Source organism: Gossypium hirsutum, chromosome A01, assembly GCF_007990345.1.
Source record: "Gossypium hirsutum isolate 1008001.06 chromosome A01, Gossypium_hirsutum_v2.1, whole genome shotgun sequence".
Classification (NCBI taxonomy): domain Eukaryota; kingdom Viridiplantae; phylum Streptophyta; class Magnoliopsida; order Malvales; family Malvaceae; genus Gossypium; species Gossypium hirsutum.
The window spans coordinates 83,220,382-83,237,222 of NC_053424.1; the positions used below are offsets into that span (position 1 = coordinate 83,220,382).

General features: G+C 31.9%; 1 protein-coding gene across 1 annotated transcript; it reads right to left on the reverse strand.

Moving 5' to 3' along the window:
• Positions 1-3,258: 3,258 nt before the first annotated feature.
• Positions 3,259-5,611, reverse strand: LOC107939373 (probable protein phosphatase 2C 15). The gene is made up of 3 exons (XM_016872703.2): positions 5,298-5,611; positions 3,919-4,046; positions 3,259-3,333 (listed from the first exon to the last, which is right to left on the reverse strand). The coding sequence occupies exons 1-3, from the start codon at positions 5,547-5,549 to the stop codon at positions 3,315-3,317; spliced, it is 399 nt and encodes a 132-aa protein (XP_016728192.1). The 5' UTR covers positions 5,550-5,611; the 3' UTR covers positions 3,259-3,314.
• Positions 5,612-16,841: the final 11,230 nt, after the last annotated feature.

The following is a 16,841-nucleotide window of genomic DNA, read 5'->3' on the forward strand; positions in this document are numbered from 1 at the left end:
TCCACTAATCCCGTACATGAATTATAAAATGCACATGAAGAATATAAAAAAATTGAGGGGACTAGACTAAATTATATCTTAATTTGAAATGATAATATAAAACAAGTTAAAATATGCTACAAGTCCTTGTATTCTTCTTATATTTGTAATTTAGTCACCCTCACTTTTATTTCAAGTAATTTAGTCTTTATTTTTTGGATTTAAAAATACAAATCCAATTGTTAACATCATTAAATTATTCTATTAAATTCAAGTTTATTATTATCTTCTTCTTTTTTTTGTTATATGGCTATCAAGTGAGTATTTTTTCTATTTTGAAATGTCTCACTGGTAAATTTAACAGAAGAATCTTAACTATGTTAACAATTGGACTTGAATTTTGAAATATGAAAAGTAGATGGATTAAATTATTAGAAAATAATAAGGAGACTAAATTATAAATGTACAAAGAATACAAAAACTTGAAACATGTTTTATCCTATAATATTATATTATAACTAAATAGTAAAATGTTATAATCCTATTTAAAAATTTGTGTTATCATGTTAGCTATAAATTAATTAGGTTAGTGTTGTAACACCCCTTAACCTAGACTTAAAACAAAAAGTTCCTTTTATAGAAACGTCTGTTTCAAAATATTTTAGTGTTCTTTAAATTGAATCAATCAAGTTTAAAAAGGATTCAATATGATTAGGAATCTTGTTGAGACTCAAAATAAATCTGTTTAGGTTAAGAGAAATAAAAGTTTTATCAAAATTTAAAATTTAAAATAATTTAAATAAAATCATAAAAATAATATAAAAATAATTTGAAGACTTTAAAATTATCTTATAACCATTTAGAATCACTTTTCGGGTGATCGAAGGTGCCTGAGGTCAAGTACAAGCCTCAAAGGGCTCAAAATGATCAAACCAGTATAGGGCACTATCGGGGCCTAAGTATTGATACATAATTCTTATACTATAGCATTTTAGCTACTGACCTGTTTTGGTCTAATACCTAAGGCAAGGGTATCAAACTCTAGGCCCCTAAAGTTGAAAAATAGCCCAAAACACTTGAAAATCATGCCTAAACATGTCCATATCATTTCTATATATTCTAGCGCATTTCAAACCAATTTTAAAACTCATTTAACTCGTGAAAAAACCATAAACATATTCAAAGTAAACCAGGAACAAAGCTTAATTAAAAAGCACATAAATAACTTGAATTACAAAACAAAGTTTTACAAGTCCAAATTTAAACTAAGTCTTAATATATATGTCATAGTTCTAATGTCAATGACCATCAATAATTAAATTACAAACTTTAAACCTTGTTGAAGGATGATATGAATCTCCCAAGCCAAAACTACAGCTTCTCGACAAGTTGGAAACTTATATGTTTAAACAACACTTATCATTGAGTATTTACTAAGCTCCTCGAGCTCACGCCTTAGATATTTAAACCAACACAAACACAAAATTTTGGAGAAACATACATTTCACCATAGTTGTTGAAAAATGATTTGCATATATTTCACTTACCAAAAGGTATGTACCTTGGGTCTCCACCTTTCAACCGACACAACTATTAAATTAGGATACATGTGAATTCCCTAGCCGACATTGTAAATCAAAAACTAACAACATCTAAGTATGATGAAATTCTTGAATAATAGCATTAAAATGGCTTTAATTTGACTTACTACATAGTGTTCGATCCACTTCTTACATAGATTTTATAAAACCCATGTGTCAAAAACCCAACATATATATATATATATATCAAGTACTTCATAATATTTACCATTTCCAAAATCTCATCTAATACACAATGAAGTCATAACAATGTCATTTTCGTAAAACTTGAAAAATAACAAATAAATTATTATTTTTCACAATCTCCGGCATTTAGATATACTTTTACTAATCTAATTTAATTTAAATAACCTAGAGGATCACTATTATAAAAGAAAAAAAAATTAACTTTTTTTTTCATAGCCAAAATAAGAATCATTACAGCAAAATTGACTTTTAGCGGCGTTTTTTTAAGGAAAGCGCCGCTAAAACTATTTGCGGCGTTTTTACAAGCGCCGCAAAAAATGCCGCTAAATTTTGTAGCGTTTATTTAAAAAAACGCCGCTAAAGGTCATAAAATTTAAAAAAATATAAAATATTATAAAGGTCATGAAAAATATAAAAAGTTTAAAATTCATTATCAAAATATTGAGAAGAATAATATTCATGATATAAATATAAAAATTTCCTATTAAAATTCTATTAAAATTCATTATCAAATTAAATTTTCTATTAAAATTTTAACTTTAAAACTAAATACAAAAATTAATGAATTTAAATTTAAAATTTAAAATAATAAATTAATAACACAATTAAAATCCAAAAGTTAAAACTCAAGTTATCTTAAATATTAAAATAAAAATAAAAATTTAGAATCAAAACTAAAATAAATAATAAAAATTAAATTAAATATAAAGATATCAATAAAATAAGATATTATAATGAAGTTACCTAAATGAAATAAGGGTTTAAATCATAACCATGTAAAATATAAGATTTGAATATCCATTCCCATGTGAAATATCAACATTGATTATTTAAATTGATTAAGCTGCTAATGAATATTCTATTTTCTAAGTCAAAATTACAATTCGTTTTTTTCTTCTTTCAACTCAAATAAAAATAAAAGGTTGAAAACAAAACAATTAAATAAAAAATAGAATAATTAGTTGACACGAGATTATTATTAAATATATGCAAATATGCAAGTAGACTATTACAAAACTAGGTGTAGTTTTTTATCAACTAATTAGTTGATCCTGCTGCAAGTTCTATCTATAATCTGCTTAACTAACATACAAACATAAGGCACTCTAATACTTTTTTGTACATAAAATATTTGAAACTCACACCTGAATTCGGATTCAGAGCACATACGGTGTCAACTGTATGTTGATCAATATCATTCTTATTCGCTGCTGCAATGCCTCCCACATGCATTCGTAGAGGTAGGAGCCAGCCATTATGTGCCTTCTGCAAATTTTTCTTGGACCGCAATCTAGTGTAGTTGGTTTTTCTTGTTCCATTTGCCACCAGTCAAAACATAAAAGAGCTATATTATGGTAACTCCATCAGCTTACACAGTAAATTATAGCTCGCATGTTTCAAAGGTATGACTCAATCAGTGGGGATTCTGGTAAAATAACAGTCGTTGAGAAGGCAAATTGATGATAAATTAGATAGGAGAAGAGAATATATACTATATTTTATCTGAACAAATGTTCCTTTCTTCAAATATATTGGAATGAATAATGATTAATTTGCATCATCAACGCTAGTGAAAATCCATAAAGAAAAAAAATGATAGTTAGAATGTAGCATAAAATTAGCTTAATTTTACTGGGCAAAATTAGACAACTGCATCCCAAACACCATCACTAGATAATCATCCTACCACCAGCAGTAGACAACTACAGAAAATAGGCTAGTTGGTAAAAGAAAACAATTAATAACAATCAAGAAAATGTCTTCTAATTTTAGATAAAACACTAACTCGTTCAAGCAGACCCTTTTAAAGAAAACTGATTAAGAAAGAAAATTCCAAATGCAAAAGCACTTCAATGTGCAAGTATAGGACACATGAGGATACGGATATGAAATTAATGGCTCTACTATGGAGTTCATGATCACAAATTCAGAAATGTTACTGGTTTGGAAATTCGAGGAACTCCATTACAGCCAAGTACATATCCAATCTCTTAAAACAGTGGCATAAGGGGAAAAATTAACATATAAAACTTATGCCAAGATGAACAAGGGTTGTTGAGTATTTCAATTTAAAATCTGTGGAAGACCAAAAGCAGCAGCTGATAAAAGCAAATCACATTTTAACGAGGCAAAGATGAAGCATAAGCAGTACCTCTCTTTCCTTGATTTCTTCCTTGAGAATAAGTTGCACTTGTATTTTAAAACAGGTAGCAATGAAATAAGTTCTTGGGTGAGACCCCGACTTTGTGTTCCAACACTCTCCCCTAACTCAAGTAATTCCTAAAGAGATAAATGTAATCATGAATGATTAATAAAAAAATAAAGAAACAATTCACAAATGCTAAATTATTGTGTTTTAACCTAATAAAATTAAGCAACGATTTCAGCTAAGTCTAAGGATGAGTATGGACTGGTTTGGATTGGTTTTAAGGAATAATCACATCAAACCAAAATATTTTGGTTTCAGAAATTTTGAATTCAAATCAATCTAAATTATAACAAAAATCAAACAAGCAAATCAAAATATTTAAATGAGATTGTAAGGAACCTATAATGAATAAAGAGGATGACCATGGAACAGGAACAGTATATAAAATAAAGCATATATAAATAATGTTTATATACAATGAAAATTAGACTTGAACCAAAAATTCGTAAATTAAAGAAAGTTTATATACTTAATCACTCATGAACAAGCATGAATCAATGGTGAAGCTTGGAAAGTACTAGTTTGAAAAAATGTCAAAAGAGTTTTGAGTGTCAGCATATAGGAAAAAATGTCAATTGTTGTTAATCTATTCATGAATCCACTGATCTTTATTTACAAATAAAAGATTAGTAAGCTTGCAACATATATTAAACTCATAACCATACAACGGTAAGAAAAGAAAATTTTGACTTCCTAGCTTCTCACAATAACTTCTCTCATATATTTCAATCTTTTAAATATCTTTGTGATTGTTTTCAATGATCTTGCTTAATCATTTAAGTTACCACTTACCAACAGCCTTTACAAAGCCAATTTTTTTGTTAAAAAGCTTTTTTTCAAATATATATACATATATTCTTGCCTTCATATGAATATCTTAAAAGTTCTATTTTTTTTCTCAAAATTCATTTGTTCTTTTTGATGTCTCTGTTTAGTGCTAGATAAATCAGCTTATCTTAACCGCTTATAAAAAAAATTTTCTTTTTACAAAACTTAAAACTAGATACTTTTGCTTATTGAGATTTTATAATGAAGAATAAATTGATAACAGATTTGAAATTTATGAATAGCTAAAACTAATGCATTTCATGAGATTTTTATTTTTTAATTGATATATTGTTTGCATATATCTTTTATATATACAATTTTGTAGAAATACTAGAAACAAAAATAGAAAAATATATAATTTTAGTTGGCCATTTCAAATAAAATATCGATATCCAATGCTATTAAGTGCACAAGTTAAATCAAGATATTAGGACAGGCAAACTAAAAGATATAAATTACATTATGCAAGTAGATTATGAAAGAGTAAGACAAACCTTTACTTGCTTTACGTATGGAACAGGAACAATGAACTCCCCAACATCTATATCACCAATGGATCGTGAAAGTTTCATATGGGATGACTTCAGGTGGAATGGAATATAATGGAAGTAATGAAGTGTAGTTTTGAGGGTCAAGGTAAGAAGCAGGAAAAGTATAAGGCAACTCAAATGCATTCCAGTAGCATTCAAGACCATCTGCAGCAGCAAGTTGAGTCTCACTCTCGGCTTCAACTGTTTTTCTTTCATTCATTGGCACATCAGTTTGCCATTCGAAATATGAACTCAAAACCATGGTACGTAACTGTTGAAAATGCTGCAAAAAAAGAAAAAAAAAGAAAGAAATTTATATTCCAGGAAACCCAAAGTAGCAAAAGATTACAGAAAATAAAAAAAAAAGGGTAAAAGAGAAGCTTAACATACTGAAATAGAAGAAGAAAACTGTGAAAAATCAGTTTTAGTGCTCATACCAAATTCAAAGTAACAAAAATGGAAGAAAATGCATAATTATGTATATATAATACCAATGTAAAAACAGACTAAAACCTTGGTGTAACCAAATAAAAAAGCTTTCACATTTTGCTTATTGCAAAAGGGAAATTCTTAAAAACCTCCACCAAACAACCACAAGATCGACAAAACAGAACTCCCCTGATGCTTTATAGAAACTAATCATGCAACTCATCCCCTCGCATAGAAACAACTAGATAAGATGAAAAGGATATTCTTCGTAATGATGGAGTCAGACATTGTTTGGAACCTTTGTTGCTGTAATATGTAATGGAATGGTAGTATTAGCTAAATCTGTTTAAAATTTATTGTTCTAAAATTCCTTATAGAATACCAAAATAGTTCAAAATAAGAACTCACTATCTGTTGAAGTAGAGTCTAAACCTGCATGACAATGTAATTAAAATCAGTAAAACCAGGATCAAAATCGGTTAAATCATTGCAATATCTATATAACTAAACAAAAGAAAATCCCCATGCTTTTCTGCTATCTCGGAATATCATACAATAGTCCAAAGCAAACAAATCAATTTGAGTGTAAAACTCAGAATACACCCTAAAAAAGAATAATATTTGCCTGCTCTAAACAACCATGAAGAGAAGGAAATACTCTTAAAGTTTATTTGTGATACATATAAGTGTCGGGGAACTTGAAAAGTAACTTACAAAAGCTGCCATTGTTTCATTCTCCAGTTTCCGATCTACAGAATCATCCCCATTCTGCAGAATATAAGATAAAATAAAAACTATACAACACAGAATGCTATCAAAGGTATCAATGTCTGCTACCATATAAAATGACAGTTGATGAAGGGAGCAAATTTTTTCTTTGAAGAACGTAAAATTCAAGCCTAAAATCAATGAAATCAACATTCTGCAGAATATAAGATAAAATAAAAACTATACATCACAGAATGCTATCAAAGGTATCAATGTCTGCTACCATATAAAATGACAGTTGATGAAGAAAGCAAACTTTTTCTTTGAAGAACGTAAAATTCAAGCCTAAAATCAGTGAAATCAATCTATCTTACTCAGACTCAGGTGTGAGCATAGAATATGGTTATGCGTCTGACATGAACGTATTTGAAGAGTCCTTGAAGGGTCGTAAACCCATGGCTATGTCAGACACAAGAGACAAACATGAGAAGGAGAAAGAAACCTTCCAAGTACAAAGTTGACTGTTTCACAACTTGAACATTTAGCTTGCCGAGTTCCTTCAGGATATGAAAGTAATTGACGACAAGAGCCACAAACCATTTGAGCCATTTGAACCATCTCTGCATCCAAAATATCAAAAAGCAAACAAAGTAAGAAAGCCAATGAATCAAGACAACACTATGAGAAACATAATTATAGGCATAAGTATAGGCTTCGTTACCCGGGCTCGGAGAAATTTGGGATGCAGTACTTGTGACACCCCTAATTTGACCCTAGTCGGGAAGTGGTTTCGGGACCACTAAACCGAGTCATAAAAATAATTAACCGTCATAATTGATGCTCATTATATGTACATGTGCATGTGTGAAAATTTCATGTTTGAATTTTGTTAATTGTAAGTGAATTTTATCAAATAGGACTTATGTGAGAAAATTTAGAAATGTGCTAGGCAAATGCAAAGTGGCCTATTAATGCATATTGTGAAAATGATGGGTTTGCATGTCAATTTACCCAAATTAAGGCATAGTGGCCGGCCATGCTATGAGTGGAAACATGTCACAAACATGTTTTGTTAGTGATGGATGTTAGGAACAATAAAATAAGGAGTATGGGATACAAAATATATGCCTTTTATATTAATAAATTAAATGTTAAATGAATAAATAAAAAGGGGCTTATGTGAAAAATCTTGAAAATGTCATAGGTTAATTGGTAGTGGCTAAAAATTGCATGGTTTGAAGCATGAGGGACTTGCATGTCAAACATTCCTTTTTCTTGGTAGTGGACGGCAAGGATGGGCATGAATGATACATTTTGGCATTTTGTATGTTATATTTTAGTTAAATAATATCAAATAGTTTTATAATAAATCAAGCTATTATATGTCATAAGTTATAAGAGGAATTAAATAATTAAAAGGGTGAGAAAAACAAAGTTGGGTATTTTCTTCTTCTCCATTGCCGTGAGTAGAAAAGAGAAAGAAGGGAAAAAAGGCTCGAGACACATTTGGCCATTAGCATAGATTGATTCTAAGCTCAAGGACAAAAAGGGGCACAAATTTCGGATAAGGGAAAGAGGAAGTAGCTGAATAGTCGATTCGTGATAATTCGATAACATCCGAGGTAAGTTTTAAGTGATTAAACGTTGAGTAAATTCAATTATAATAGGACATGATGAGTTGATTTAATAAGATATGATGTGGCCATGATATGTTCTAAGCTCAAATGGTAAGTTCTTAAGTGTTTGAGCTTGGGAATTCAAGGGTAATTTGAAATAGTCTGCTTAGGACAGCAGCAGTAACGTGACTTTAGAAAATCACCATAAATTTATGGATTTGAATTGTAGGCTGAATGAGACATTAAATTAAATCTTAATGAGTCTAGTTTCTTATAAAAGAAACCGTGTAAGCAAAGGAATTTCCGATAATGAGATACTTAAAGTTGTGTGAGACAGCGCAGAATGACACTGTAATCCTCTGTTCTGTTTTTAGAAAATCATTATAAATTGTAAAAAAATGGTTATAAGATAAAATTTATATGATTAGACTCCTTAATGAGTCTAGTTTCAAATGAAATCAAATACAACACATTTTGAATTCAGTAAAATGAGAAATTTGATTCGTAGTGAAGAGTGGTCAGATTAGTCAAACAGTGAAACAGGGGAAACTTTAAGAAAAATCTGGTATTGATTGGCCAAACCTAAAATTCTGGAAATTTTATGGATGGAAGATATACGAGTCTATATTCAGGAAAAATTAACGGAAAGTGATTTGGAGTTTTGTAGCTCCAGTTATAAATAATTTAGTGACTATTGCTCAGGAACAACAGCTTGTGCTGAATTTGAGATTATGTTGTGAACCTTGATAAACTTGTTTTAGTTGCTCATAAGCTATTGATTAAACCCATACTTGAATTCTAAATCGTGACATTGTAAGTTTATGAGTATTCGAATATGAAATGATAGTAAGGCCTAATAGCCGATGTGATGAATGTGAAAGTGTATATGTGTGATAAGGCCTAATAGCCGATGTGATGAATGTGAAAGTGTATATATGTGATAAGGCCTAACAGCCGATGTGATGAATGTGAAAGTGTATATATGTGATAAGGCCTAATGGCCGATGTGATGAATGTGAAAGTGTATATATGTGATAAGGCCTAATGGCCGATGTGATGAATGTGAAAGTGCATATATGTGACAGGGCCGAGTGGCCAACGTGATGGATGTGAAAGTGCATAAATGTGATAAGTCCCGAAGGGCATTTGTGTCAGTACTATATCCGGGTTAAAACCCCGCAGGCTTTATGCGAGAATATTATCACTGATTAATGTCCGTAAGCTTCGTGCTCGTACTATATCCGAGCTCTAAAGACCCGATGACTACGTGTGGGAATTTTGTCCGGGTAAGACCCGATAACTTCGTGTGGAGATTATGTCCGGGTAAGACTTCGTAATAAGAATTGCTTATAAATATATTCAATGCGAAAGGTTAAACAGGTATGTACTCCAAGTTTATATGTGAGCTTGATTTGCACTAAATCATAAGGTAGTTATGTGATGCATACGAGAGCAATCTATGAGACTATTCCTATGATTATGTGACATCGGATCAGTGTGAGAGGTGATGTGAAATCATACGATATATCTATGTCACATGAGCTCACTTTTATGTGAAAGTTTATCTGCCTATTGTATATGATGAGATGTGCATATTCGGTAAAGGGATGGTATGCCCGAAGGAAGAGTGAAATAAAAATACGAACAACTATGTTATAATTTGATTGTTATCTGTTGACACTGCTTAAAACTTACTAAGCATTGTAATGCTTACTCCGTTTACTCTGTTTCCTCTGTTTTATAGATCTCATTGCGAAGCTACAGGCTCGGGGATCGTCAGCAACTAGTCACACTATCACTATCCACTGTTTGGTACTGCTATGTTTTGGATTATCTTATGGCATGTATAAAATAGACTAGTGGCGGAAGAATATTTTGGTTAATGTATATAGCCATGCGAAAATGGCTTATATATGTTTGAGCATAATGTTATAATCATTTGGTATGGAATGGTTAATCACTATCATAATTTGTGCTATTTATGCTAAAAGGGCTAGTTGAATCATGGAAACTATGAAATAGGTAAAGTCTACCTTAAAGGCAGATGCTGGCAGCAGCAGTGATGTAGATTTGGGAAAATCACTAAAAATAGTAGGATTGGAATTAAATAATGAATAAATTATGTAAACGAACCTTGATGAATCTATTTTCATAGGAAAGTAACGAAACATCATATGGACAGTATGTTAAGAGATATTCAGGTTCTCGTGAGACAGGGCCAGAACGGTTTCTGGATTCCCTGTTCCGACTTTGGAAATTCATTATAAATTAACCAGAGATAATTAGGAGTCATGCCATATAGATTCCTCTCTGAGTCTAGTTTCTATAAAAACAAACGGCATCAGTATTGAAGCTCTGTGCAGGGAGATATCCAAGTCGTAATGCGCAAAGGTCAGTGTAGTCGATCCCTGTAACATGGGAGACTTTGACTAATAAACTGTTCTAATTGGCCCGACCAAAAATTCTAGAAAAAAATATGTAGATGGGAATATGAGTCTAGTTTCAGGGAAAAATTACGAAACTGATTTTCGAGTTGTGAAACTCAAGATATGATTTTTAAGGTGACAGTGTCGCAGTTAGCCAACTGCCTGGAAAATTTTAAAATGGACTGCGATAGTAAGCGAATTTAGTCTGTGAACCCCTCGTGTCCGACTCCGGCAACGGTCTCGGGTACGGGGTGTTACAGTACTTGTGTCGACACGATCCGACACGGTATACGGGTCAGATCCGGCAAAAACTAGTGGAGGCGGTGGGCGAGAACTAAGATGAGAAGAGAATGAAGAAACCTGATTTGTAAATACGAGAGAGAGAAGAGAGGATGGTAAGCTTCGTTACCTTGACTCGGCAATTTGGGGTGCAGTACCTGTGTCAACACAATCCGAAACGGAATACAGGTCAGATCCGGAAAAAATCAGCGGAGACGGCGGTGGGCGAGAACTGAGATGAGAAGAAAAAAACTAATTTGCAGAGACGAGGGAGAGAAAAGGGGCGAATTTGGGGGAAAATTTTCAGAGTGAAAGGGAAAAAGGAATAAGTAAAAACTTTTATTTAGGGATTTAGGGCGCGACAGAGATGAGAAGAAGAGGGAGTAATGAGTGGGTAACCAAAAATTATTGGTTTTTTTTGCGGCGTTTTCACCAAAAACGCCACTACATCTAAACTTTTTATGGCGTTTTTTATCAAAAAACGCCACTATTGTTTAATTTTAATTTTTTTTTCATTTTTAACATTTTTTTTTAATTTTTTCTTTCAAAATTTTTGTGCTGAGTTTATTATTTTTCAAATTTTTTTAAAATTTTGAATATTAAACTTTTTAACTAAAATATGAACTAAAATATTAAATATTAAATTTTTAAGTTTTAAATTTTTTAATTTTTAATTTTTTAATTTTTTTAAAGATTTTTATAATTTTTAAATTAACATATAAAATAAAGTTTAAAAACGGCAACATTTTGCAATCATTTTTCCATTTCACTTTTTTTTCCTTTTTTTTTTGTTTTGTTTTTTGCTCTTACATTAAATCATTATATATATACTTAATATCCATATGAAATTTATTTTTAGATTTTAAGGTTTATGATTTATGGGTTATAGTTTAGGGTTTGGGATTTATGATCTACAATTTATGGGTTTAAAAGTTAGTTTTAGGGTTTGGGGTTTTAGGATTGGGGTTTAAGGGTTGGAGTTTTAAAGGTTTATGATTTGAGATTTAGGGTTTAGGGTGTTGGGATTAAGGTTTATCGTTTATAGTTTTAAGGGTTTATGATTTGAGATTTAGGGTCTGGCGTTTAAAGAGATATTAATTAGTGTTTATAGTTTTAAGGGTTTATGATTAGAGATTTAGGGTCTGGGGGTTAAAGGGTTATTGATTTAAGAGGTTAGGGGTTAGTGTTTAAAGAAAGCCATAACATTGATTTTAACAGCTTCGTAACTTAATTAAATGAAAACTTCTAATTAAATAGTTTAGTTATCAAAGTGTAACTTTTCATGATTAAATAACTAAAATGAAATTAACTTTCCCATAGCTAAGTGAATAGTGTAGTTAATTTATATTGTTTATAAAGTCGGTTTTAGATATGATCAAAATAAAATCGAATTCAAAATAAAAATAAGACCTTATTTAATTTGTTATAATTTGGTCCTATGCAAAATAGATAATTACCTATCCATATCAATCTGTTACTTTTTATTTATTTTTCAATAAATAATTTGTTATAATTTTAAAATCTTAAAATTAATATTATCTCTTTTATAATTATATAAGAGATTATTTAATATATAAATTAAAAATACTAATTAATCTAAACCCTAAACCCATTAACTATAGTTTCCAAACCCTAAATCATAAAACATAGACCATCAACCTTAAACCCCAACCCTTAAACCCATAATCCATAAACCTTAAACTAGTTTAGATCTATAGTGGCGTTTTTAAAAAAGCGCCGCTAAAGCTCAAGCTATTGCGGCGTTTTCCACAAAGCGCCGCTAATGCCATTGAAGTAAAGTTCTGTTTAATCTTTTAGCGGCATTTTTAAAAAAGCACCGCTAATGCTCAATCTTTAGCGGTGCTTTCTTAAAAGCGCCGCTAGTGCTCAGATCTTTAGCGACGCTTTCTTAAAAATGCCGCTAATGCTCGATCTTTAGCGGCGCTTTCTTAAAAATGCCGCTAATGCTCGATCTTTAGCGGCGCTTTCTTAAAAATGCCACTAATGCTCAGATCTTTAGCAGCGCTTTCTTAAAAATGCCCTAATGCTTGATCTTAAAAACGCCGCTAATACTCAATCTATTCGATTTTTAGTGGCATTTTCTATTCAAACACTGCTAAAAACCTGTTTTGCAGTAGTGAATTTTATTAAAATCCAAAAGGTTATAAACTAACCAATGGTTAGTAAAACAATACAACAAAAGCACTACTAAAGATGTAACGCCCCAATTTTCGGGAATTCTGTGAATGTTGGCAAAATTTCATGCTTTGATTTTGTCATTTGTGAGTGAAATTATGAAATAGGACCTATGTGAAAATGTTTGAAAATGCTATAGGCTAATTTGTAGTGGCCAAATAAATAGTAGTGCAAAATAGGAGGATTTGCATGTCAAACCTCCCATTTTACAAGAAGTGGCCAGCCATCATGTTGTTGAAGACAATATGTGCACTTGATATCCATAATTTATGGTACAAATTGATAAAAAAATGATAATGGGTTAGGTAAATGTTCCATGATGGGCATGATAAGCATTAAGGGGCATTTTTTTATTGACATTATGGCATAGGTATGGCACAAATAATATAGGTTATTTTGTGTCATAAAATGTTGGGTAATAAAATAACAAAAGGATTAAAAGAACAAAGTTTTGTCCATCTTTGATCATCATAGCCGAAAGTTAGAGAAGAGAAAGGAGAGGAGAAAGCTCTTGAGTATTCGGTCACTAGGAGGAAAATTGAAGGTAAGTTCTTGGTACCTTGCTTCTATTTTGAGGTTAATGAGTTCTTCTTGATTCTACCTTAACTCTTGAAGCATATTTTGGTTTTTAGTTATGTTGTGAGCATTTAGTCATGAATTAAAATGAAGGAAATGGTTGTTGTTTCATGTTCTTTTGATGAAAAATGGAAGATAGGTGAAGTTGAGCCAAACAAATGAGCATGCATGTGCCTTAGATGCTAAAGGGAAAAATCGGCTAACATGTTGTGCTTTAAAATAATGAAATAGAGATTATACTTAAGTAAAATCATTGATATGTGATGATTGATTGGTGATATACATGTTTAAATAACATGTATGTAAGGTATGTGTGAAAGAGTGATTTGGTAATAAATCTGCTTGGGACAGCAGCAGTAACGTGACTTTGGAAAATCACCATAAATTGTGGGAGATGAATTAGAAGCTGAATAAATTATGTGATTAAAGATTATTGAGTCTAGTTTCAAATGAAATAAACAAGAATATATTTTGAATTCTGTACAATGAGAAATTTGATTCGTAATGAAGAGTGGTCAGATTAGTCAAACAGTGAAACATGGGAAACTTTGAGAAAAATCTGGTATTTATTGGCTAAACCAAAAATTCTGAAAATTTTATGGATAGAAGATATATGAGTCTATTTTCAGGGAAAATTAATGGCACTTGATTTGGAGTTTCGTAGCTCCAGTTATAAATGATTTAGTGACTGTTGCTCAGGAAGACAGCTTGCAGTGAAATTATGATTATGTGGTAAACACTGACAAAAATTTGTTAATGAGTTGCTTATTGATTTCTTATAAGCTTACTCTGATCTGTAGGTGTGGTTGGCCGAATATTGTAAGGGGTTAATACGTAGTTCGTATTTGAATATTTAGATTAACGTGTTAGTAATCCAATTGTAGGCGGTTCGTGTGTGGATCTCGTCAGCATATCGTCGCAAACAGGTGTGTAACTAACACCCTCTTATAGACTAGATCGGCACAAGCCGAAAAGCCGAAATGCCGAAAATCTGGTATTTTGAGATCTTGCAAGTGTGTGAATGCTCATGAGATTAATAGTTTGATGTATATGGTAAATTAAAGTGATAAGACTGCAGAGTGCGCGATTCTGTGCATTTCGATATTTTTGGGCTTAATGGGCCAAAAACGGGATAATGGGCCAACGGGCCCAAGTTGGTAAGAAAAAGCGGTAAGTATTTCTGATCGTACGTAAATGGCTATGTTATGTATGAAACCTTAAGAATAGTGAAATTACTTGAACACCCCTATGTATGCAAAATTACCGTTATACCCATAGGGTTATTTTTTTCTGAAAAGCATGATGTTCTGTTTCTGTATACGTGTGCCATGACATATTATTTCTGTTGCATGGGGACATGGGTTATATTATAGAGGAAGCGTCCTGGTGGCTATGCCACAAATATCTGATCTGGTGGCTCTGCCACATATATCTATCCTGGTGGCTATACCACAATTATCTGATCTGGTGGCTTTGCCACATATATCTGTCCTGGTGGCTATGCCACATATATCTGTATCTAGTGACTTCATCACAATATCTGGCAGCCTCACTGCGATTTCTGTGGTGTGTAGCGGTTGGGTGGGTCGAGTAGTCTCCCCACATGGTGTAAGGCTGGTACGAGGGTGTTATGGATGAATCTGGGTTGGGTTTCTGCATAAACATGTAATATCTGTTCTGTTCTGTTATGGGCCTATGGGCTTTATTCTGAATTCTGTTCTGGGCTAAGGCCAATTTATTCTATTTCTATGGTTTGAGCTGATATAGGCTATGGTTGGGTTAATTTACACACTGAGTTTCCCCAAACTCACCCCTTTTATTTTCATCCACGCAGGTAATCCCCAACCATAGTGGGCTTGGAGCTGTGAGGGAATTCGGAGTGGCCACCCATTCTGAAAGTTTGATTTTCTTCTGGTGAACTGGACATCCTTTTATTTACGTTTGAAGTTTTGGGTTTTTAAATGTAATAAGACCGCTTAATTATTTTTGATGGTTTTAATATGTATTACTAAGATAGGTATTACTTATTTTAACTGTTGAAATTGGATAGCTTTAGGGCGCGTTTTCAAAAACAACAATTGATTTCAAAATAACACGACAACAAGCAAAGCTTCCTCAATGAAAGTATTTTCCAAAATTAATCACTTTTCCTAAAAATGACTTAATCAAATCGGTTTCCTAGAAATATCCATGACATTAAGGTGTGGCAATGGCGGTATGCATGTCTAGGATTGGATCCGAAGGGAGCTTGGTACTTAAGCAGTCCGATGGACTCACCACCTCTTTTCCGGTTTCCTACCTGGTGCACAGCTTCCATTCACTTTAACCTATAATGAAATTATCTTTTAAAACACTAAGTAAGTTTTTCTGGATCAACAATATAAAATGTTTTGAATACTTCGATGTGGCATGTCGGATCCGGTCATAACGTTTGGGCCGGGTTTGGGGTGTTACAAAAGAAGCACCTAAAATGAACCAAATGAACACCTAAATTAATGACAGTAAAATCATATGTGATCCAAGATCGCACCAAAATTAGAAAACACATACAACATTGCACCTAAAAATAAGTAGCAATGGAGCTCCAAAAATCATTAAGACATTGTTAAAGCACAAAAATCAACAACATCAACTCCTTTGAAATCACTTAACATCACCTACAAAGAAACTCCTTAGAACCCTCAAGAAAAACAAATATAAACCACCATTGTTAGAAAAATATGGACATCAATATATAATATTAGCCCAAATTAAAAGTGATTAAATTTTGTTTAAAGTTTATTGGGCTTTAGTTATTAAATAAAATATGGGTCAAATATGTGTAGATACTCTAGTATGTAATTTCTAATTGATGATGGACTGATTAGAAATTAGGGTTAATATGCAAAAGTTATATACATTAGGGTTATGGTCTCCAAATTACACATACGTAACTTTTCTAATATCCCACCTTTAGAAAAAAGAGAGCCACCTTCTTTGAATTACTTGTGTGCTAATTTGGAAGACCAAATTCATAATATCCGAATTTTTCAAGAAATCGATAGATTTAAGTGCACTTCCAGATTTAGAAACGCTTCCGCATTTATTTTTGTTCTTGATTTATTCTTGATGATTTGACATGACAGATTCTGATTTATGGTTTGTTAAGTTTTATATCATATCTTACTTTATGGTTCTAACAACCATGCCTCAAAACAACACAAAAAAAAAACTATGCAGTCACAAACGTCACACCAGTACAATTCAAAAGGCAACAAAGATGACCACAAACACCATCA